Source organism: Ranitomeya variabilis, chromosome 5, assembly GCF_051348905.1.
Source record: "Ranitomeya variabilis isolate aRanVar5 chromosome 5, aRanVar5.hap1, whole genome shotgun sequence".
Lineage (NCBI taxonomy): Eukaryota > Metazoa > Chordata > Amphibia > Anura > Dendrobatidae > Ranitomeya > Ranitomeya variabilis.
The window spans coordinates 129,083,360-129,107,294 of NC_135236.1; the positions used below are offsets into that span (position 1 = coordinate 129,083,360).

General features: G+C 41.5%; 1 protein-coding gene across 15 annotated transcripts in view; it reads left to right on the top strand.

Moving 5' to 3' along the window:
* MEGF11 (multiple EGF like domains 11) overlaps positions 1-23,935 on the top strand; it is a 598,735-nt gene that overhangs the window by 402,729 nt on the left and 172,071 nt on the right. For all 15 annotated transcript variants that reach the window (XM_077263274.1, XM_077263279.1, XM_077263284.1 and 12 more), the window contains exons 9-10: positions 4,136-4,348; positions 10,988-11,162. In XM_077263274.1, the coding sequence (XP_077119389.1) occupies positions 4,136-4,348; positions 10,988-11,162 (388 nt within the window). The remainder of the gene's footprint in view (positions 1-4,135; positions 4,349-10,987; positions 11,163-23,935) is intronic.

A 23,935-nucleotide genomic window follows, 5' to 3' on the forward strand; every position in this document is an offset into this window, starting at 1 on the left:
ATATATATATATATATATATATATATATATATATATATATATATATATATATATATATATATATATATATATATATATATATATAAAGCATAGAAAAAAAATGCCTATGTTGGCATTAAACTATCAAAACTTTCTAGGTGCCTGCACAGGAATTTAAAAGAGAGTTATAATTGTACTTAATAGTTTAGATTAAGATCATTAGCACAAGTTATCCAGGGGATCCTACAGTATACTATATATTATATTGAGTAAATCAAGTTTTGTTTTTTGACTAGCTCATTTATGAGGCACTTAGTTTATTTCAATCTTTGACCAGAGAACTTTCTACCGAAAGAGAATGGAGCTGAAAGGGAATCTATCAGCCGGTTTTTGTTATGTATCTCATAGCAGAATGGTATAGGGACTTAGGGACTAGAGATGAGCAAATATGTTCAGAAAACAATCGCCAAACATAAATTCGGCACGAATGTGGTGCATTCGTATTCGTGATCGGTAACACGAGCATTTTTCTTAAAATCGGAAAAAGTCAGTAACATTCGGTAAAAGTGCAGGAAAATAATTGCGTTGCCACTAAAGTATTTTAAAGTAGATGAAAGATAGAAAAAAATAAAAGCCAGCAATTCATGTGCCGCATACAGTATAATCACAGCGTGACAGGTTAGGATAGAATAGATATATACACATAGAATGAATATATATATAGATATCAGTGACACACAATCTCCAGACCTGAACCCTATTGAAAACCTCTGGAATGTAATGAAGATGATGTTGGATAGTCACAAGCCATCAAACAAAGAAGATCTGCTTACATTTTTGCTCCAGAAGCAGTGTGGAAATCATGCCAAGACGCATGAAAGCTGTGATTAAAAATCATGGTTATTCCACAAAATATTGATTTCTGTACTCTTCCTGAGTTAAAACATTAGTATTGTTGTTTCTAAATGATTATGAACTTGTTTTCTTTGCATTATTTGAGGTCTGAAGGCATATAACACAGCCCACGTAGTATATAGCACAGCCATGTAGTATATAGCACAGCCACGTAGTATATAGCACAGCTACGTAGTATATAACACAGCCACGTAGTATATAGCACAGCCACGTAGTATATTGCACAGCCATGTAGTATATTGCACAGCCACTTAGTATATAGCCCAGCCACGTAGTATATAGCACAGCCCACACAGTATATAACACAGCCCACGCAGTATATAACACAGCCCACGTAGTATATAGCACAGCCCACGCAGTATATAACACAGCCACATAGTATATAGCACAGCCACGTAGTATATTGCACAGCCACATAGTATATAGCACAGCCCACGTAGTATATAGCACAGCGATGTAGTATATAACACAGCCCACGCAGTATATAACAGCCCACGTAGTATATAGCAATGTGGGCACCATATCCCTGTTAGAAAAATAAAATAAAAAATAGTTATATACTCACCTTCCGGTGGCCCCCGGATCCAGCCCAGGCCTTTAGCGATGCTCCTCGTGACGCTCCGTTCCCAGTAATGCCTTGCGGCAATAACCCGTGATGATGTAGCTGTCTCGCTTTGAGAAAGAGCATGCTATTGTTCGAAACGTGTTGCCTGCTACTCACCATTATGTGAGTGAATTGACTGGACTTTTAATTTTATTCTCAATAAATCTGGAATTTTTGGAAGCTGAATTTTCTTTCTTTTTTTGCACCATTGTTCACTGCAAGATAAATAAAATAGTAAAGAACAATAGTCCTCACCTGTCCACGAGAAGACGATAATTAAGTTGTCCCACGATGGGTCTAGCTCTGCTACATCTAGATGGCAGGCTGTGTGGTTGCATGATGCGATTATACAGCCTGTCATCCAGCAGATTCATTGAGCAGCTTCTACTACCGCTGCTCAGTATCTCGCGGTGAGCTCCTATGACCATACTGACATAATTGCGATCATGAGAAAGTTCTACTCTTGGTGCCGTCAGAAAAGTTTTGGGAGTTCAAAGCCAATAAATTCACTTCAACTAATTGACATCAGTGCGTCGTTAGAAATTTTCCCATGGTGCTCGCCCTGACGTCAGTTAGATGAAGTGAGTTCATTGGCTGTGAACTGATTTAGAAGATGTTGTCTGAGTATTGGAAAACTCCTTTAATCTGGCATACTAACTGATTTATATATTTTTTTTTTTGCAACGCACTCAACTAGCTAAGACATTCTGCCATTCTGCAGCAGAAAAATTGTGGAAATTTTTTAATGAAGACTGTTTAGAAAGTTGCTTAACTTTGCATTTAGGGGGCAAATAAACAATAAAAAAAAATCTGTGGAATGTGTACATAGCTATGGTAAATTTTTTTGCAAATTAAAATCAGTTCTATTAATCTGTTCTGGTGGTAGCACATTGATTTTTGCTGATGAGTGGAACAATTGTGTACATTTTTGAAACAAATGTGCTGCGTGTGGATGTACTTGTACCCTTATTTTGTAAAGTTAGATGTAATAGTTTAGTTTGAATTTTTTTAGTGGAAGTGGCGAAGCTTTAAAAGGTTTATTATCTTATATGGGAATGAGCAGGGTTATTTGTATCAGTTCAGGAGGATTGGTGATTGCTTTTCTGCTTGATAAGAAGGAACTCATGTGGATACATAAATTACTAACACTCCTTCCACTTGGTTTAAATATTGATTCAGATGTTCACACTGTCTTATAAGTAATTGACGTTATGTATGGAAGCACATGCACACTTGTTTTATTATGATCATCATCACCTTTTTTATCCTGATGCATGATCATTAATTGATGTTAAGTTGTGTGTATTTAAATGATTCTTGTTCGCATTTGTGATAGAACTGTTGTGTTAATGGAATTGCGTGAAATGAAGAGAGCATAGCCGAGCCATCCATGAAATTGAGCTGTCCATACAGAACTCGGTGTTGTATTCTAATAGAACGATCTGGCCAGTAATGTAGAGTGGAAAGAACAATTAATGCAAGTATGTAGGCCACATTTCTCCCCATTTTCTATCCATGATGCCATTTTGAAGAGTATTCTAAGCAGAAAATCTTACATTATAGGGAACAAAACACAATGTTGAGTCTCTGAGATTTTTTTAATAAAACCTGAGAAGCTTAACATAAACAGCATGTCAAAGTCATAAAATTAGGGTCTTCAGAGTAAGTTCACAGGTATTGTTTATATAAACCCACATACTGTATATATTCAGATAAACCTCTCCCAAAGGCCACCTCTTTAAGGTGCCATTCATCCTAGGTTTTGCACCTTCGCGTTGGAAGTTTACAGGAAGTTCAAAAAGACTCGACTTTTTTTCTGGGGGGATCTGCCTTTTCAGACTGTCACAGCGACACAGTTCCCTGAAAAATCTAACCCGAATCCAATGAAAGAAGCAAAATGCAATGTGAACAGTCCCTTACAATTGGGCCTAATTATTCTTCATGATCAGTGTTGTTCACATCATTCTTGATGAAGGGGCATGCTGGAGTTAGACACTTATAATTCAGTAAGGGGAGCACACTTCTGAATGTATGAGGAGTGTCTGACAAGTGGCGTGCGCCTCCGTGTGACTCGCCACAAAACTTATTCCAGCTGGGAACTGTTCATCATGACTTAGAAGAGCTGTAGCATCATGTCCCCGGCGCATAACCATCTCACCCCAGCTCCATCCATTTTGGCGGAACTACGCAAAACTAGAGTGAAAAATGACAAAAGTAAAAAAATTGTTGCGCAAACATTTTAAGACTTTTTAAAATTATTCATATCAGAATTCTTGTGTAATCACTATGATGAATCAGGGCAGTGATCTTCTAATTGAAAGATTTTAAATTCACTTATATTTTGTGCTTATACTACTGTTTGTTTTATATATTACTTCTAAGGAATCATTTGGTTTCTCGAGTTGTCTACTTCCTCATTTTCTAGTTGCAGTTTTGTAAATTGCCCTAGAAAAATTTGCCCAAAAACACATTCTCGCAACTGTCTAATGATATCATCTGTGCTTATAGATTGAGGCATAAATAGGTCATATACAGGTTTTCTAGAACTCAAATATTTTGAGAACCCTTTAACTGATATTGAATTGTTTGAAATTATTGGGGGACATCTAATATATTGTTTATTTTTATGATCTACAGGTGCCAAGAGGAATGCCCCGTTGGTACATATGGTTACCAGTGTGCTGAAAGATGCGACTGCCAGAATGGAGCCAAGTGCTACCACATCAATGGTGCCTGTTTGTGTGAACCAGGCTTTAAAGGCATCCTCTGTGAGGAGCGGGTGTGTGCCGAAGGACTTTATGGACTCAAGTGTAATAAGAATTGCCCATGTAATTTGACCAATACTCGTGGGTATGTATCCTGTAATTTGCAGAGAACAGAACTCTGCCTGTCAATGAAATATCTTTGTGCAGAAGGTACAGCAGTGAGCTAAAGGGAAAGTCTTTATACCAAACTCATTGCTCAAACCATTATATGTGGAATACAATTGATATTGCTCAATTTTCTTGGAGAAATGGATAAAGCTCTGGAGATGTACTGACTGGATGTCAATCTGATGTCACTAAGGCCTTGTTCAGATGTCAGTAATTTATGTGATACACAAAAAAAAATAGTTTGATTTTAATCTGTGCTTTGGATCAGCTTTTTATCAATATTTAGTCCTTTTTTCTGTTTCTTTCATTGGTAGTTCATCAATAGTTTTATTCCATGCTTAATAAAAAAAATGTAAATGTAAAGCTTATCCTACTTATTACAATGTTACATGTAAGAAAATGCTATCAACCTGCAGATGTGGTGTTAACCTCTAGGTTAATAGCGTTCTGAAGGTGCTTGGTGCCTGCACTGAGAGCCCCGCTGCCGAAGGAAATTAACTTAATTCCTCCCAGCAAGCTTGGGCTTTCAATCATAGGGGTGGGCAGATGTAGCTTCCATCACCGCGCAGGGGATAGTGAGAGGCAGTTGTAACCACGCCTCGGGACTGACTGACAGCCAGCGCAGCTGTGCACTACGCACTGAGCAATGACTTAAGCCATCCTGGATACTCCCCTACAACTGAAAGCCCAAGCCAGTCAAGAGGAATAAAGTTTATTTCCTCTTGGCAGCGGGGCTCTAAGTGCGAGCATCGGGCTAGTACAAAATGCTATTAACCTGCAGATTAACATTTTTTAGCATTTTTTTATGCAACAGGTTTCCTTTTAAAAAAGCACAGCACAAGGATTGCACACGGATGGCAACCTTTCATGGAACCATACATTTGTATCATCATGTTTTATTTGAGACTTGGATCAAAAACAAACATGTCTCTGTCTTTTTTTGACCAACTTCCCGATCCACAAAAAGACTCGGATATGTGAACAGCCACATGGATATGTCTTCTGCAGTGGCTTTTAAAAGTATTCATTCCCTGTGAACTGTTCCTCATTTTTTCACGTTACATCCAGAAACTTAAATATACTTTATTGGGATTTTAGATGATATACCAACACAAAGTAGCAAGTATTTGTGAAATGTAAAGGAAATCATACATGGTTTTCTAATTGTTTGAAAAAATCTAAAACTGAAATTTATGATGTGCATTTATATTCAGTCCCTTGTAGTCTGATACCCCAAAATCAAATCCTGAGTGACCAATTGCCTCTAGAAATAACAAAAAAACTGACTGGCACTTCCAAGCAAGTGTGAGCAGATGCATACTAGGAGTGGCCACCTTCAAATACAATAAGGAAAAAAGTGCTAAAGCATGTAAATATGAAATATATGAAATATGAATAGCAATACTGCTCTGAATAATAGGAAACAATTAGCACATAATTTGGCCAATTGATGCATGCCCAGCAGCCAACAACAAGATGGTCTCAGAACTGCTATTAACCTACGTGTCTAGTGTGAATACCCCTCTTAGGCTGAAGTCTGAATTTCTAGGTAGATGTGAATTCCCCTCTTTAAAGCCTGAATTTATGGGTAGGAAGGATCCTGCTGCAATTAAAATCCACCACATTCTGGAGGGCTGAGTGCTCGGTCAGAGAGCTAATATACATACAGGTGCTTCTCACAAAATTAGAATATCATCAAAAATTTAATTTATTTCAGTTCTTCAATACAAAAAGTGAAACTCATATATTAGATAGAGTCATTACAAGCAGAGTGATCTATTTCAAGGGCTGTTTCTGTTTATGTTGATGATTATGGCTTACAGCCAATGAAAACCCAAAAGTCATTTTCTCAGTAAATAAGAATAATTAACAAAAAACACCTGCAAAGGCTTACTAGGCGTTTAAAAAGGTCCCATAGACTGTTTTAGTAGGCTCCACAATCATGAGGAAGACTGTTGACTTGACAGATGTCCAGAAGGCAGCCATTGACACACTCCACAAGGAGGGTAAGCCACAAAAGGTGATTGCCAAAGACTCTGTTCACAGAGTGCTGTATCCAAGCATATTAATGGAAAGTTGAGTGAAAGGAAAAAGTGTGGTAGAAAAAGGTGCACAAGCAACCGGGATAACTACAGCCTTGAAAGGATTATTAAGAAAAGGCCATTCAAAAATTTGGGGTAGATTCACAAGGAGTGGACTGCTGCTGGAGTCATTGCTTCAACACACACAGATGTATCCAGGACATGGGCTTCAAGTGTCGCATTCCTTGTGTCAAGCCACTCGTGAACAATAGACAATGCCAGAAGCGTCTTTCCTGAGCCAAGGAGAAAAAAGACCTGGACTGTTGCTCAGTGGTCCAAGGTGTTGTTTTCAGATGAAAGTAAATTTTGCATTTAATTTGGAAATCAAGGTCCCAGAGTTTGGAGGAAGAGTGGAGAGGCCACAATCCAAGCTGCTTGAGTTCTAGGGTGAAGTTTGGGGAGCCATGTCATCTGCTGGTGTAATGATCAACATTAACAGAAATAAACACTTGAAATAGATCACTGTTTGTAATGACTCTATATAATATATGAGTTTCAGTTTTTGTATTAAAGAACTGAAATAAATTAACTTTTTGATGATATTCTAATTTTGTGAGAAGCACCTATATAACAAAAGACTGACTGGCACTTCCAAGCTAGTGTGAACAGGTGCATACTAAGAGTAGCCACCTCCATACACAATAAGCAAAATAAGTTGCACTCTGTAGTGCTAAAGCATGTAAACATGAAATATGAATAGCAATACTGCTCTGGATAATAAGAAAAAAATTAGACGCTTAGCACATAACTTGGCCAATTCATGCATGCCCAGCAGCTTGGAAGTGCCAGTCTTTTGTTATTTTCATATTAGCTTTCTGACCGAGCACTCCGCCCTCCAGCATGTGGTCATTTTAATTGCAGCAGGATCCTACCTACCCATACATTTAGGCTTAAAAGGAAGGTATTCACCTCTACCCAGAAATTGAGACTTCAGCCTAAGAGAGGTATTCACACTAGACATGTAGGTTCCCAGCAGTTTTGAGACCATCTTGTCGTTGGCTGCCGGGCATGCGTGAACTGGCCAAATTATGTGCTAAGTGTCTCAATTTTTTCCTGTTATCCAGAGCAGTATTGCTATTCATATTTCATATATTTCATATTTACATGTTTTAGCACTACAGAGTGCAACTTCTATTGTCAATTGCCCCTAGAAGTCACATAATTAATACATTGAGTCCATCTGTGTGTAATTTAATCTCAGTATAACTACAGCTGTTCAGTGAAGGCCTCAGAGGTTTGTTTGAGAACATTAGGAATCAAACAGAATCATGAAAACCAAAGAACACACAGGTCAGGGATGAAGTTGAGGAGAAGTGTAAAGCAGGGTTAGATTATAAAAAACAACCTGAGTTCTGAACATCTCAGAGCACTGTTCAATCCATCATCCAAAAATGGAAGGACTATGGCACAACTGCAGACCTACAAAGACATGGCCGTCAACCTAAACTCACATCCCAAGCAAGGAGAGCACTAATTAGTGAAGTAGCCAAGAAGCCCATGGTCACTCTGGAGGAGCTGCCGAAATCCACAGCTCAAGTAGAAGAATCTGTACACAGGACAACTATTAGTTGTATAGTTCACAAATCTTACCTTTATCGAAGAGAAGCAAGAAGAAAGTCATTTTTGAAAACAAGTCATAAGAAGTCCCATTTGACATTTGCAGAAATCCATGTAGGGGACACAGCTAGCATGTGCAATGTACTCTGCTCAGATGAGATTAATGTATAACTTTTGGTTCTAAATGCAAATTCAATGTGTGGCAGAAAACTAACACTGCACATCACCCTGAAAACACCATCCCCAAGATCAAACATGATGGTAGCAGCGACTTTCTGTGGGGATGCTATTCTTCGGCAGGGACAGAAAAGCTGGTGACAGTTGATGGGAAGATGGATCGAGCTAAATACAGGGCAATTCTGGAGGAAAACCTGTTAGAAGCTGCAGAAGACTTGAGACTGGGGTATAAGTTCACCTTCCAGCAGGACAACGACCCTAAACATTCTGCCAGAGCTATAATTGAATGGTTTAGATCAAAGCATATTCATGTGTATGAATGGCCTAGTCACAGTCCAGACCTAAATCCCATCAAGAATCTGTGGCAAGGCTTGAAAATTGCTGTCACCGACGCCTCCATCCAATCCCACTGAGCTAGAGCGAGTGTGCAAAGAAGAATGGGAATAAATTTCAGTCTCTTGATGTGGAAAGCTGGTAGAGACATACTCCAAAAGATATGCAGCAGGAATTGAAGCAAAAGGTGGTCCTACAAAGTGTTGAATCAGGGGGTTGAATACAAATGCACGTTACAAGTTTCAGATTTAGAAGTTTAAAATATTTTTAAAATTGTAAAAATATAAAAATATATTTGCGCTAAAATTTCAGTAAAAATATAAATAAAAACATGACACCGTATACAACTGACAGAATTATTACTATATAGGTGCGGTGGTGTATGGTATTACCTCAATCTGGTGTGCTGTATATAAATGCTCTCCCCTGTGGCATGTCCATGGAAGGTCCTTCAGATGGCGTCCTTTCAGTTCCAATATTTCAGTTCAGACGGGTGCCAGAAGGAAATTGATGGTAAAGGGCTAGGTAACAAGAAGGCAATAATCTGGGGGGCGCTGTCCCGGCCGGTGACAGGCGTACCTCCCAAAGAAAAAACAATCTACCGTGCACAGGCAGGGCTCTGTCTTAAGAAAGAGCCGGCAAGGCGCAGCGCGGCTGCAGGACCTTGTGTGACGTCACTGACACGTGAGAGATCACGTGACCGGCTACCATCAATTTATATTTTTATATTGTGTATTTTTTGGATTAATTGAGTGGTTTTCATCCTTATATTTGCTGCTATTAGATTCAGTTATTGTGCAGCTCCTTCTGGACAACTGTTTATTCATTTATTTTTAAAATTGTGTATCATTTTCTTTACGCTTCACAAATAGTTTCTTACTTTATGTTGGCATGGCACATACAACCCAAATAAAAAACATTTAAGTTTTTAGGTGTAACCTGAAAAAATGAGGAAAAGATTACAAGGTATGAATACTTTTTACAGTATAGGAAGCACTAAGCGCACTTCCTCCTCTTGACCCAGCGATCATGTAATCACTGAGAGGGAGCAGAAATTGCTGGGTCCTAACACACCCAGATCCCCTCTGCTGTGCAGCCAGGAGGCTGAATTTGCTACGTAGTTGGGTCTGATATACCAGCCCCAGTTACAGGGGAAACAAGCTATACACAAATATACTTAAATGTTGAAATTAATGAATGAATGAATTAGTTAGTTTACCATTACTGAGATAGGAGATGGCAGTTGCTTTTGATGAGATTTTATCTAGCTAGCAGAGGGAGGGGCTCTGCCTCTATCTCCTCCCGTTTGTATAAAATTGTATCCGTAGCCGCTGTCATCTCCTATCTCAGTAACGGGAAAGTCTGTCTTCACTGAATACAGATCTTACTTCAGAATTGATAATTTTGATAATGACTCATCAATTTTGGCAGAGAAAGAAGCAGGTTCCTCTGATAAGATATATTACAAAGTTTATTATTTTCACCTGTAATATTCATTTATAAAGTAAAAATTAAAACAACAGTCACTCTTTAAAGAATCCCTATATGCATAATGATCACCTGTCTTCCAAATACAAATAAGAGACATGAAGGAAAATATCCAAAATAAGTATAATAGCGGAAAGTGGAGAAGTGGAAGGGAGCAGCCCCAGTCGTATCGCCAGCCAAAGCGCCTTCCTCAGGGGTCATTTGGAATTGGACCACTGATGCCGTTGTCCTGTCCCTCCAACAAGGAATAGAACTAGTGGTGTGTCCAGTATTATTATTATTAGTAGTACCATTTCACGAATACACACCACTAACCCTTCTCAATGGGAAAAACCCTAATGTTCCTCAGATCCGGCAGTGACCATGGCCAGCCATGTCTTCTCCTTCCCAGCAGCGGCACAAGCCTCGTTAGTAAGTAAATTGTGCAGCTTCTAAATAAATCTCTAACGACTGTAATCTACTCTCTAATGAATGATTATAATGGCAAACACCGGTTTTTAAACCTATTGGTAAATTGAATTCACTGGTGAAAGTGGAAATTTATTATCAGATTTCCGCCAGCAGGAATGGCAGCTGTGACTTCTAGACGGTCTCGTGTGTCTGTGTTTTCCTTCTTGTGAATTATTTTTCGCTTTCTCCACTTTAATTATTTTTCCAATTCAGTTGAATTTTTGTCTCCCCTCTGAACAGTACAAGTTAGCCTCCAGATTTCCCTAAATTTCTTAGTGCTGTTTTTTTTGTTTTGTGGCTCTCAGAATAATCCCTCACTTTCTTTGTACATTTAAATAATAGATTGTGTTTCCCCCAATGAGCTGGGTTACGGCAGATGAATAAATTGCAGGGTTACTGCGGGTGAATGAATTGCACGGAGTAGGGTCCCAGAGTTGCTGGCCGCTGACACCTCGATGTATTGTTTTAATTAGTCCTCCCGCGCACCCCACCGCTCCATGCTGACAACGCTCCTGTCTCTTCTCTCTCAGCTGCCACCCACTGTCTGGGGAGTGCACCTGCAGGGCAGGATGGAGCGGCTTGTACTGCGAAGAACCCTGCCGGCCTGGCTTTTATGGGGAAGGCTGCCAACAGTTATGTGCCTGTTACAATGGAGCGGACTGTGATGGGATGACAGGAAGATGCCTTTGTGCTCCAGGATACACAGTAAGACTGATCTAAGGGTCACCCTATATTTGCTTCTTCCTTCTGTCCTTTTTGGCTAATAACCTGGATCATTTCTTGCACATGTGACCTTACATTTTTTTTCTGCATTTTTACCTATTATCCATATGTAAAACATCATTCAGATACAATGTCTAGTATCTTTAAGCTGAGAAAATGTGTTTTCATTGTATTCTACATATTGCCGCTTTATCATAGCCATAGGAACGCTATTCTATAAACTGCTCAGGCAAAATCTCCCGTCTTAAGATTTTATCTGATATTTTCCGATTATTCCAAATTTCTGTAATACTCTGCGTCTGCTTTTTTTTTCTTTCCCCTATTGTTTATGTCTAAGTATTCTCCCTTGTATATCTTTTCTACAAGACAGACAGTATTCTAAGGATTTACTTGGCTTTGAGCTGATTTTCCACATTTTGTTTTTTAGAACTAGCTTATTTTCTTACATCTTTTTTTTCCTGCAGGTTTCATTTAAGAGATAAGAGGTTTGATAATTAACCTATGCAGGCTTTGTAACTTTGTAATCCATGGGTCTCCTGGGGTGGCTTTAAATTGGTGAGATTGGGGCTTGAAATCTCTAATTATACACCCCTGATGGTAAACTTTGACAAATTTACCCCCAACAGGGCTCTTATTCAAGAACCTGAACTATAGTGATATGTTACGTCTCAGACCATGCCGTGATATTGTAGCAGATCAGCCGAATCCAAAACATCTCAGAATAAAACAAAATAATGCATTGTGCGTTCGGAAGCAAAAAAAAAGAAGAGGATTGGAAGAAAACCTCATGGCCTTGGTTGCCATCTCGTGTCTGCCACTGGTTAATTACATTTTTGATTGCAAGCTCTAGTATATACTTTTCTTCTGCGCTTTAAAAATAAATGAGCCTTCAGAGCCTAGGTTCCCCCCATGACTGCGGCCTCATTAGTTCTTGTAAAGAGTCTGCACCCCTCCTCTTAAATCTTAACAAGTCCGAAGTGCAGGACACTCATGTTTATTTGCTAAGCTCAGCTGCTGGCTCGGAAAATGCTGCAACTGCAGAAAAATATCCAGATCGGCCCACGGAGTTCAAATGCCACCGTGCTGCGCGAGTCTCGGGAGCAGGGACTGGCTGTCCTGGCCTCCATCTTCACAAACATTCCCTGCCCGCACCATCTGCCATCACAAACACATAGATGGGCTGATCTGCTCCTCCACATCGGTATTGTTGCGAGATGTCATTGTCATCCCGATCTGATTCCAGCACATCTGCGCTGTGCGGAGGGAGTCACAGGGGGGCTTCCTCACTTGCTACCTTACCTAATTGTGACTCTCTATTGTGCCACCGTAGCATACTGTTATGATAATGCGACTGTAACGTGCAATCGCTTTGTATGACAAGATCCATCTCTATTTAGAGGGTGATTCACACCTAATGTAGGACCCATACCGGCACTTCTCAGTCTATTGAAATGCAGGTGCGATCTCCAGGAGTTTTGTACAAACGAATTGTACAATTATCGTTGGAACAAGTCCACAGATCTGTGAGTCACATGAGGAATACAGAGATAATTTGCCGCTGGCAGGGACCCGCGATGCTAATAATAATAATGACGGAATTTTATTTTCTAGGGCTCGATTTGTACACTAAAGATCATGCCATCAGTAAGGATGAGCCAATCTATCTGCCACATAGGCCAATTTGCTAGTCCATAGAATACAATAGGAGAATTGATCAGTAGATGATTTGTTTAGATTCCCTGAAAGGAAATCAGTAACTCATCCAATCAATTTTCCCAGTGACTCCTATCAGCCAGCAGATCACAAATTCATCCGCAAATTAAAGAAACACAAATTGGGTGTATTTTCCATTTGCTAAGGTCTAGTAATATTTTTTTATTATGCTGGTCACACACAGATTGGTCTGGCCTGAGTGACTAAATCATCCTCATGACTGGCTAAGCAGAGCGATTAGTCTGGTTAACAGATGGCGCATCCACAAGATGGTGACTGAAGTTTTTGCCCATGCCTACATGTTATCCTATTAGCTTCCACTGGTTTATTCACATCAAAATATCAGATATTTGTTATATTCACTCATAGAGAATATCATTTTTGTTTATTCAACCTGTTTTATGTTTTTTTGTTTGTTGTTTTTTTTTAAGTCTGGGAGTCATTTTTCTTTCACATAATCAAAATTAAGCGCCAATCCACAGGATAGATGAAAAGTATTGGATTTGAGACCGCACTCAATTAACATCTGAAATCCCATAGACACTGAATGGTGTCATGTCTGTCCATTCATATTCATACAGTGGTCTCAGGGACTCCACTTCTAGTGATCGCTGGGTTCCAGCCATCAGAACCACAAGAACAAACACTTTTCACTTAACTTATACAGAGCTGATAAGTTTTGATTGAAGGATTAAGAGAAAGCCCTTTAACTCCTTCTCAACAGTGTGTGCTATGTCATTTGTAGGTCTATAAGGCGAGCCCAGGAAGTAATGGTGCACCTATGTGGACAAACTGGCAGAACGTTTCGACCGCAAATGGTTGAGTGCCTGTTTACACTGGCAGACTAAAGTGAATGTTGCTCACTGAGCAATCTGTACTAGATCTCTCAGTGCACATAGGCTGCCACTGTTCACCTGATGAACAAGCATTTTGCTAATTCATTGGGTGACCGGCAGTTTGTTTGCATTGCAAGATAATCGTGAAATTATTGTTTTAACAACACTCGTTCGCCATTATATTGCAGTGTAAATGCACCCTTAAAGGGGGTTGTCCCATAAACAAAAGTTAATTTTAATCAATAGAACTTGGAATAATAATAATTTCCAGAATTAGATGTGTTTAAAAAAAATGTTCCTGTGCTGAGATAATCTTATAAATGTGCCCCTGCTATGTACTGTGTAATGGCTGTGTCTGACCGTGCTGAAACATGGTCTGATCAGGGAATCGGGGTTCGGATAGCCAGTCTGGACAGTCAGGAGAGCAGAAGCCGGGTTTGTGTTGGCAATTTAATGAGTGCCAATGTAAATTTGGATCCAGCTGCAAGTTTAAGCATCTCTGTTCCTATTTCAGCAGGTCTTCTCATGGGGACGGACAATGTTTCAAAAAGTCAAATCTATTTGTAATCTTGCCTGAAGAAGGAGCCACTGTGCTCTGAAAGCTTGCAAACATATTATTTTCTGGTTAGCCAATAAAGGTATCACTCCTAGAATACTTCTGTCATCATTGGGCAGAAAAGTATTCACATCAAAAAGTCAAAGGGAAAGGCTCCCCCCCACTAAGGACGGAGTCACATTAACGTATCATATCTGATGCAAGAGCATCGGATGAGGTATGCTAATGACACTCTGCTCCTTCTCTTCTGAGCCGAGTGTCAGTGCTCTGTGCTCCGATGTTCTCGCATGAGAGGATCAGAGCACAGCTGTGAAGGAGACGGAGAAATTAATTTCCCCATCTGCTCCATTGCCAACATCCGAGGGAATCACACTGCACTCGGGTGATATCTGATGTTTCACATGCACCCATAGACTTATATCGGTGCGTGCGATATGATTCACGGATGCAATCACAGCATGCTGAGTCGGCATGAGAAAATAATCATAGATCTAAGCTGCCCCATAGGTTAACATTCAGCCTAGTGTAATCCGATTTTTTATCGGATTGCACTCTAGGCGATTACATCGCAAGTGGGAGAGAGTCATAATTCTCAAGGGAACGACACTGGTGAAGTAATCCATGATACTTAACTACCTAAATAGGTTTCCGGATAAGGGAGAAGGCTGATTTATTGACGTCAAGTTTTGATGTTGGTTTTCCGATTCCGCCGCCTTCATTTGAGATTCCTTGGAATTTAAAGAATTTACTGTCTGCTTACCAGCATTCTGCAGTGGTTTCAGAAAATCTGGCGAAAGAAGTAGCACTTGGCCGGATGGTCGGGCCTTTTGATAATTTGCCGATTTCTGATTTGATAGTTTCCCCGTTAGGGATTGTACCTATGTATTGCCAAGTTTTTAACTCCAAGGTTCGGATGCGGCTTTAAAGAAGGCTACTACTTGCGATATAACAAAATTTTATTTCAAAATACAAAATTAAAGGAATAGTATGATTGCACACACTTTTGTATATTTTAACATACAAAGGTTAAGTTCATATAAAGATTAAGTACCGTATTTTTTGGCATATAAGACGCACCGTCCTATAAGACGCACCCCAAATTTGGGGTGAAAAATGCAGAAAAAAAGATTTTTTATAAGATGGGGGTCCGTCTTATTGTCCGAATTTAAGATCTCTTACCTGAGGGCAGGCAGTGGCAGAGCAGGGTCACAGGAGGCATGGTGGTGGCAGAGGTGAGGTGATGCTGAGGTGCGGTGGGCGGAACGGCGTGCACCTGAGCAGGGTCCCATCCTGCTTAGGTGGGCGATGCCATGGCCTGGTGTCCATGGGGAGGTTGCTGTGGCGGTGGCAGACGTGCGGTCACTTCCTCAGGTGGCAGCGGCCAGGGTCCCTTCCACATTTGAGGTGACGCCACAGCAGTAGTGAAGGAGAGCAGCAGAGCTGGGTGGTTTTCCTGGTGGCGGTGGGCTTACCGGCATTGTGGCGGCGACAGAGGTGCGGGCATGATGTGGCACGGTGAGCTGTATGGCGTGAGCAGGTCCCATCCATATTTGAGGTGAATCCGCGGCCCGGTATTGATGGAGAGCAGCAGCCGCGATCTCCATCTGCGCACGCGCGGCCTCCCGCGGCCATTTTCCTGAAGCCCTGGGACGCAGAGTAGTGAATCTGCGCACGCGCGGCCTCAGCAAGATGGCCGCCGCCACCGGAAAATACCGTAACTCACCAGCGCTGCTGCTCTCCATCAATACCGGGCCGCGGATTCACCTCAAATATGGATGGGACCTGCTCACGCCATACAGCTCACCGTGCCACATCATGCCCGCACCTCTGTCGCCGCCACAATGCCGGTAAGCCTGCGTTCCGAATATAAGACGCACCCCCATTTTCCTCACAATTTTTTTAGGGAAAAAGTGCGTCTTATATGCCAAAAATTACGGTACATATACTCACATCATCACCAAGGAGCTTTTAAACATCATCCGTCTGGAATATCAGAGAAGCAACACCAAGACACAGAAACTCCTGGAAAATTCACAACACTGCTTGGGCTTTTCCACTTATGCAGGTATCACAACAGTGGACACGTATAAGTACAGGTACCCATCTTTCTGCTTCTATCTTATTCATGTTTCTCTGGCCTTATATAGTGATTTGCACTATAAAGTAAGTGTGGTTCATTCTTCTCCTCCAGTGGCCAGCTTTTGGGATAACATGAATCAGAGATACGAGGCAAACATCAGACAATGGAGCTATAAACCCACACAATTCAAAAGCTCCTAAGATAAAATAAGTCCACAGCAGACAGAGGTTAAATAAACCTCTATGTTTTAGGGTATGTGCACACGTTGCGGATTCTGCTGCGGATTTTTCCGCAGCGGATTTGGAAAATCTGCAGTGCAAAACCACTGCGGTTTTTACTGCGGATTTTATAGCGGTTTCTTCTGCGGATTCCACTGCGGTTTTACATCTGCAGTTTCCTATTGGTGCAGGTGTAAAACCGCTGCGGAATCTGCACAAAGAATTGACATGCTGTGGAATATAATCCGCTGTGTTTCCGCGCGTTTTTTTCCGCAGCATGTGCACAGCGTTTTTTTTTCCCATAGGTTTACATGGTACTGTAAACTTAGGGAAAACTGCTGCGGATCCGCAGCGTCAAATCCGCTGCGGATCCGCAGCAAAATCCGCAACGTGTGCACATACCCTTACAGTAACAAAAACAAATATAGAAAAACAAAGAACAATTTGTGAGGTCAGACAATGAAGTAAACAGTTCTCAAGATTTTGTCACTATGAGCATTGTCTATCTGTAAATGTATGACCAGTAATACTGCTCTGTCATGGTCTGAATGCATTCTGTATATTTCAATATGGACTCAAAATATCCGTTTTTATATTCACACTACAACCTAAAAAGGAACCAAATAAGTTTTGGCTAATTCAGCATCTTTCTTACTCCTGGGGTATGTTCAGGGCCGGCGTCAGCCCCGGCGCACCCGGGCTGTGCTATATACTACGTAGGCTGTGTTATATACTACATGGCTGTGTTATACACTACGTGGCTGTGCTTTATACTACGTGGCTGTGCTTTATACTACGTGGCTGTGCTTTATACTACGTGGGCTGTGTTATATACTACGTGGCTGTGCTATACACTACGTGGCTCTGTTATATACTATGTGGCTGTGCTATATACTATGTGGCTGTGTTATATACTACATGGCTGTGTTATACACTACGTGGCTGTGCTTTATACTACGTGGCTGTGCTTTATACTACGTGGGCTGTGTTATATACTACGTGGCTGTGCTATACACTACGTGGCTCTGTTATATACTATGTGGCTGTGCTATATGCAATGTGGCTCTGCTATATACTACATGGCTGCATTTTGCACTTTTACAAATGTTCTATGTTAATAATTTCTAATGTTTACTTTAAAAAGTTTTCCATTAACAAATTGTCATCTTCAATGTATGCAGTTTTTTCTTTGCAGCAAGTTCAGCTAACAATAAAATGCCTACTGGTAACTGAGGAAGAGGGAGTAGGTCACAAAAATTGGCCTATAAGGGGTTGACTTATATAAAGCCCCTCTGCTGTATGGTATTGTAGAATTTACAATAGCTATCACTCATGTAAGAAGTGAAATCTGGCAATGTACTATACCTATATTTCTCTGCTGTATCTGTGCATCATGAATCGTGGTATGTGTTAAAGGGGCCCATTGAGACTCTTTCACCCGGGGCCCTCAAAAACCTGGAGCTGGCCCTGGGTATGTTGGTTAAAGATGGTATTGCACATGAGCTTTGTTCGGTAGTTTACACATCTTATGATGAGGTGGCCCAGTGGGTGAGGAAATTTGGTAAGGGGTCATTGATAGCAAAAATGGACATCAGATCTGCCTTTAGATTGTTACCAGTTTATCCTGACAGTGTTCGGTTACTTGTTTTTTTTTTGTTGCTTGGTGTTTTTTTTACCCATGGGTTGTTCACTTTCATGTTCTTTGTTCGAGGCGTTTAGTACTTTTTAGGAGTGGGTGATCCGTGATGTTTCTGGCGGGGCACCTATTATTCATTATTTGGATGATTTTCTATGTTTTGGTCCTAGGGATTCCCCTTTGCGCGGGTCCATGCTTCATACCATGGAATGGGTTGCTAAACTTCTGGGGGTTCCTTTGGCTCCAGGTAATACGAAGGGGCCAGCTATGTATATTTGCTTTTTGGGCATAGTCATTGATCCTGAAAAATGAGAATTTGACACCTGGAGGAAAAGGTTGAGGCTCTTATATTGGAAGTGGCTAGCACCATACGTCTAAAAAATCCTACCTTGAGAGAGATCCAGTCTCTTTTGGGTAAGCTTAACTTTGCATGTAGAGTATACTCATGGAGTGGGTTTTTTCACCATAGGTTAGCTAGTTCAACAGCAGGGATTAGGGCTCCATATCACTATGTTCGGTTAACAAGTGAGCACAAGGAGAATTTATGATCGCTTATTATTGATGGATGAGATTGTTGATAATTTTGATCTGGATTTGTTTATAGACGCAGGTGGCAGTCCAGGTTTCGGAACCTACATTCAAGGGCAGTGGAGCGCTGGTCGGTGGCCCAAGGCATGACGATAGTTAGGTCTAGTAAAAAAATGTGGCTCTACTTGAGATTTTTCCAATACTGGTAGCAGTGGCATTACTTTCCAAATACACTTATTCCTTTTAATTATGATAATATGGGCATAGTGTTAGCATTTAACAGTGTTACGGCATCTTACCCTCGTGGGGTTTGTGTCCTTTGGCAACTGGTGTCGGTGTGCTTATTGTTAAATGGTTGTGTTGCAGCGTCACATTTCAGGCATTCAGAATTCGTTTGCCGATTACCTCTCTTGTTTTCAGTGGTATTGCTTCCAGTCGCTGGCTAAGGACACGAAGACCAAAGGGTTGAACTGTGCTCCTCAGTTATGGACCTTGGCTTTCTAGCAGCCAAACCTTTGATTAGGGCAGTGATTTTCAACCTTTTTTGAGCCGCGGCACACTTTTTATACTTAAAAAATCCCGGGGCACACCACCAACCAAAATGGCACAAAATGACACTAAAACAGTACATATTCTACATATAGTTAATAATATAGATTCTAAATGTATTTATACTCACTCAGTGTGAAACCTGGGCCTAGTGCAACCCTAGCCCTAAGTGCAACCCTAGCCCTAAGTGCAACCCAAGCCCTAAGTGCAACCCTAGCCCTAAGTGCAACCCTAGCCCTAAGTGCAACCCTAGCTGCAACCCTAGCCCTAAGTGCAACCCTAACCCTAAGTGCAACCCTAACCCTACCCCTAACCCTACCCCTAACCCTAACCCTAATGGAAAAACAAAAATAATTATATTTTCTGTATTTTATTATTGTCCCTACCTATGGGGGTGATAAAGGGGGGGGGAATTATTTTCAATTTTTTTTATTTTGATCGCTGTGATAGAACTTATCACAGCGACCAAAATGTACAGGAACGAATCTGCCGGCCGGCAGATTCGGCGGGCGCACTGCGCATGCGCCCGCCATTTTCCAAGATGGCGGCGCCCATGGAGAAGACGGCCGGACACCGGGAGGGACATCGGAGCTAGGTAAGTATGGGGGGTGGGATCGGAACACGGGGGGGGATCGGAGGACCGGGGGAGCGGACAGGAGGACAGGGGGAGCAGACAGGAGGAAGGAGGGGAGCGGACAGGAGATCGGGGCAGAAAGGACGACTGGGGAGGCGATCGGTGGTGGTGGTCATGAATGGTACTTCGGCGAGTTCTGTCCATGGACTCCCTCTGGTGGCTGTGAGTGGAGCTGCTGGTTCTGAGGTTCCTTCTCCAGCTGACCTCATTTAGTTCTAGGCTGGCTGCTCTATTTAACTCCACTCAGATCGTTACTTGATGCCAGCTGTCAATGTTCTAGTACTGGTTCAGTTCTCTCTTGGATCTTGCAGATGACCTGTCTACTCCAGCAAAAGCTAAGTCCCTGCTAGTTAAATTGTTTATCTCTGTTTTCTTGTCCAGCTTGCTATCATAATTTTGCCTAGCTAGCTGGAAGCTCTGGGATGCAGAGTGGCACCTCCGCACCGTGAGTCGGTGCGGGGGTCTCTTTTGCACACTCTGCGTGGTTTTTATAGTTTTTTGTGCTGACCGCAAAGTTGCCTTTTCTATCCTCAGTCTGTTTAGTTAAGTCTGGCCTCCTTTGCTGAACCTGTTTAATTCCTGTGTTTGTAACTTCCATCTTAACTCACAGTTAATATTTGTGGGGGGCTGCCTGTTTTCTTTGGGGAATTTCTCTGAGGCAAGGTAGGCTTTATTTTCTATCTTTAGGGGTAGTTAGCTCTTAGGCTGTGAAGAGGCGTCTAGGCAGAGTCAGGTACGCTCCAAGGCTATTTCTAGTTGTTGTGATAGGATTAGGGGTTGCGGTCAGCAGAGTTCCCACTTCCCAGAGCTGGTCCTGTATTACTAGTTTGCTCATCAGGTCATTCCTAGTGCTCCTAACCACCAGGTCATCATAACAGTACAGCTGGCCAGTAAAGTGTTAATGCATCTCAATAGAGGGTATACATAATTAGTCCATAAATATATAGCATAACACATTCAAAATTACTAAGTAACACAAGACCTCTCTAAGAAATTCATATAGATAGGCCACAAGAATGTATAGTTAAAAAATACAAACTTTATTTCAAACAAAAGAGAAAAAGTATCTCAATCATAAATATAAACACATGAATGTAATGTTAATGATGCCTCCAATCTAACATAGGTCCTGGTGAAAAAAATCCACAGTATCTAAATCTCATACAGTATAAACATATCATTCGATATGCCACCTAGTAGCTATTAATATAGATGCATCAATATGATAACGGCAGCTATACAGACAGGTTAAAGTGCATGGTGCCTATATTTTATTTTATGGCTTATTTTTTGTTTTATTTCATAACGATACCACACATGATTGGAAAAACATCTATGGTGTACCCATACATATAATTAGCCACTGATATGCCTCAGATACTCCAAAGCCAAATACCGATATCAAACTTATTGGACTGATCTGCTCAGCCTCCCTGTAGTCAAGTGCAAATGTGCTGACAGGAGGTATTATAGAGGAACCTGTGTCAGAGATCTAACAATAGTGTTGTAGCATAGCAGACCAAAGTCCTCTGCATGCGGTATAAAGGCTCCCTATAATAAAGTGCAAATGTGCTGACAGGAGGTATTATAAAGGAACCTGTGTCAGAGATCTAACAATAGTGTTGTAGCATAGCAGACCCTGAGGAAGATTGTGGAGAAGGACCGATTCCAGACCTTGGGGAACCTGAGGAAGCAGGGGACTGAGTCTGGTGTGGAAACATCCAGAGCCACCGTGCACAGGCGTGTGCAGGAAATGGGCTACAGGTGCCGCATTCCCCAGGTAAAGCCACTTTTGAACCATAAACAGCGGCAGAAGCGCCTGACCTGGGCTACAGAGAAGCAGCACTGGACTGTTGCTAAGTGGTCCCAAGTACTTTTTTCTGATGAAAGCAAATTTTGCATGTCATTCGGAAATCAAGGTGCCAGAGTCTGGAGGAAGACTGGGGAGAAGGAAATGCCAAAATGCCTGAAGTCCAGTGTCAAGTACCCACAGTCAGTGATGGTGTGGGGTGCCATGTCAGCTGCTGGTGTTGGTCCACTGTGTTTCATCAAGGGCAGGGTCAATGCAGCTAGCTATCAGGAGATTTTGGAGCACTTCATGCTTCCATCGGCTGAAATGCTTTATGGAGATGAAGATTTCATTTTTCAGCACGACCTGGCACCTGCTCACAGTGCCAAAACCACTGGTAAATGGTTTACTGACCATGGTATTACTGTGCTCAATTGGCCAGCCAACTCTCCTGACCTGAACCCCATAGAGAATCTGTGGGATATTGTGAAGAGAAAGTTGAGAGACGCAAGACCCAACACTCTGGATGAGCTTAAGGCCGCTATTGAAGCATCCTGGGCCTCCACAACATCTCAGCAGTGTCACAGGCTGATTGCCTCCATGCCACGCCGCATTGAAGCAGTCATTTCTGCCAAAGGATTCCCGACCAAGTATTGAGTGCATAACTGAACATTATTATTTGATGGTTTTTTTGTTTGTTATTAAAAAACACTTTTATTTGATTGGACGGGTGAAATATGCTAATTTATTGAGACAGGTTTTTTGGGTTATCAGGAGTTGTATGCCAAAATCATCAGTATTAAAACAATAAAAGACCTGACAAATTTCAGTTGGTGGATAATGAATCTATAATATATGAAAGTTTAATTGTAATCATTACATTATGGTAAATAATGAAATTTAACACTATATGCTAATTTTTTGAGAAGGACCTGTATATGAATTTCTTAGAGAGGTCTTGTGTTACTTATCTCAATAGAGGGATAAGAGAAGTTCTGAGACCATTTTTTTTTTTCCTCTGCAGCGTGTTTTGTTTTTCCTTTCCCCTAAATCTCTGGGTGGTTCAGGACTCAGGTGTAGATATGGATATTCAAGGTCTGTCCTCTTGTGTGGATCAACTCACTGCAAGGGTACAAGGCATTCAAGATTATGTAGTTCAGAATCCGATGTTAGAACCCAGAATTCCAATTCCTGATTTGTTCCCTGGGGATAGATCTAAGTTCCTGAATTTCAAAAATAATTGTAGACTGTTTCTTGCTTTGAAACCCCGCTCCTCTGGTGACCCCATTCAGCAAGTAAAAATCATTATTTCTTTGCTGCGTGGCGACCCTCAAGACTGGGCATTTTCCCTTGCGCCAGGAGATCCTGCATTGCGTAATGTAGATGCGTTTTTTTCTGGCGCTTGGATTGCTTTATGATGAACCAGATTCAGTGGATCAGGCAGAGAAAATCCTGCTGGCTTTGTGTCAGGGTCAGGATGAGGCGGAGGTATATTGTCAGAAGTTTAGAAAGTGGTCTATGCTTACTCAGTGGAATGAGTGTGCCCTGGCGGCAATTTTCAGAAAGGGTCTTTCTGAAGCCCTTAAGGATGTTATGGTGGGATTCCCCACGCCTGCTGGTCTGAATGAGTCTATGTCCTTGGCCATTCAGATCGATCGACGCTTACGTGAGCGCAAAACTGTGCACCATTTGGCGGTATCTTCTGAGCAGAGGCCTGAGCCTATACAATGTGATAGGACCTTGACCAGAGCTGAACGGCAAGAATACAGACGTCAGAATGGGCTGTGTTTTTACTGTGGTGACTCCACTCATGCTATCTCTGATTGTCCTAAGCGCACTAAGCGGTTCGCTAGGTCTGCCACCATTGGTACTGTACAGCCAAAATTTATTTTGTCCGTTACTCTGATTTGCTCTCTGTCGTCCTATTCTGTTATGGCATTTGTGGATTCAGGCGCTGCCCTGAATTTGATGGACTTGGAGTTTGCCAGGCGCTGTGGTTTTTTCTTGGAGCCTTTACAGTATCCTATTCCATTGAGAGGAATTGATGCTACGCCTTTGGCCAAGAATAAGCCTCAGTACTGGACTCAATTGACCATGTGCATGGCTCCTGCACATCAGGAGGATATTCGCTTTTTGGTGTTGCATAATTTGCATGATGTGGTCGTTTAGGGTTTGCCATGGCTACAGGTCCATAATCCAGTATTGGATTGGAAATC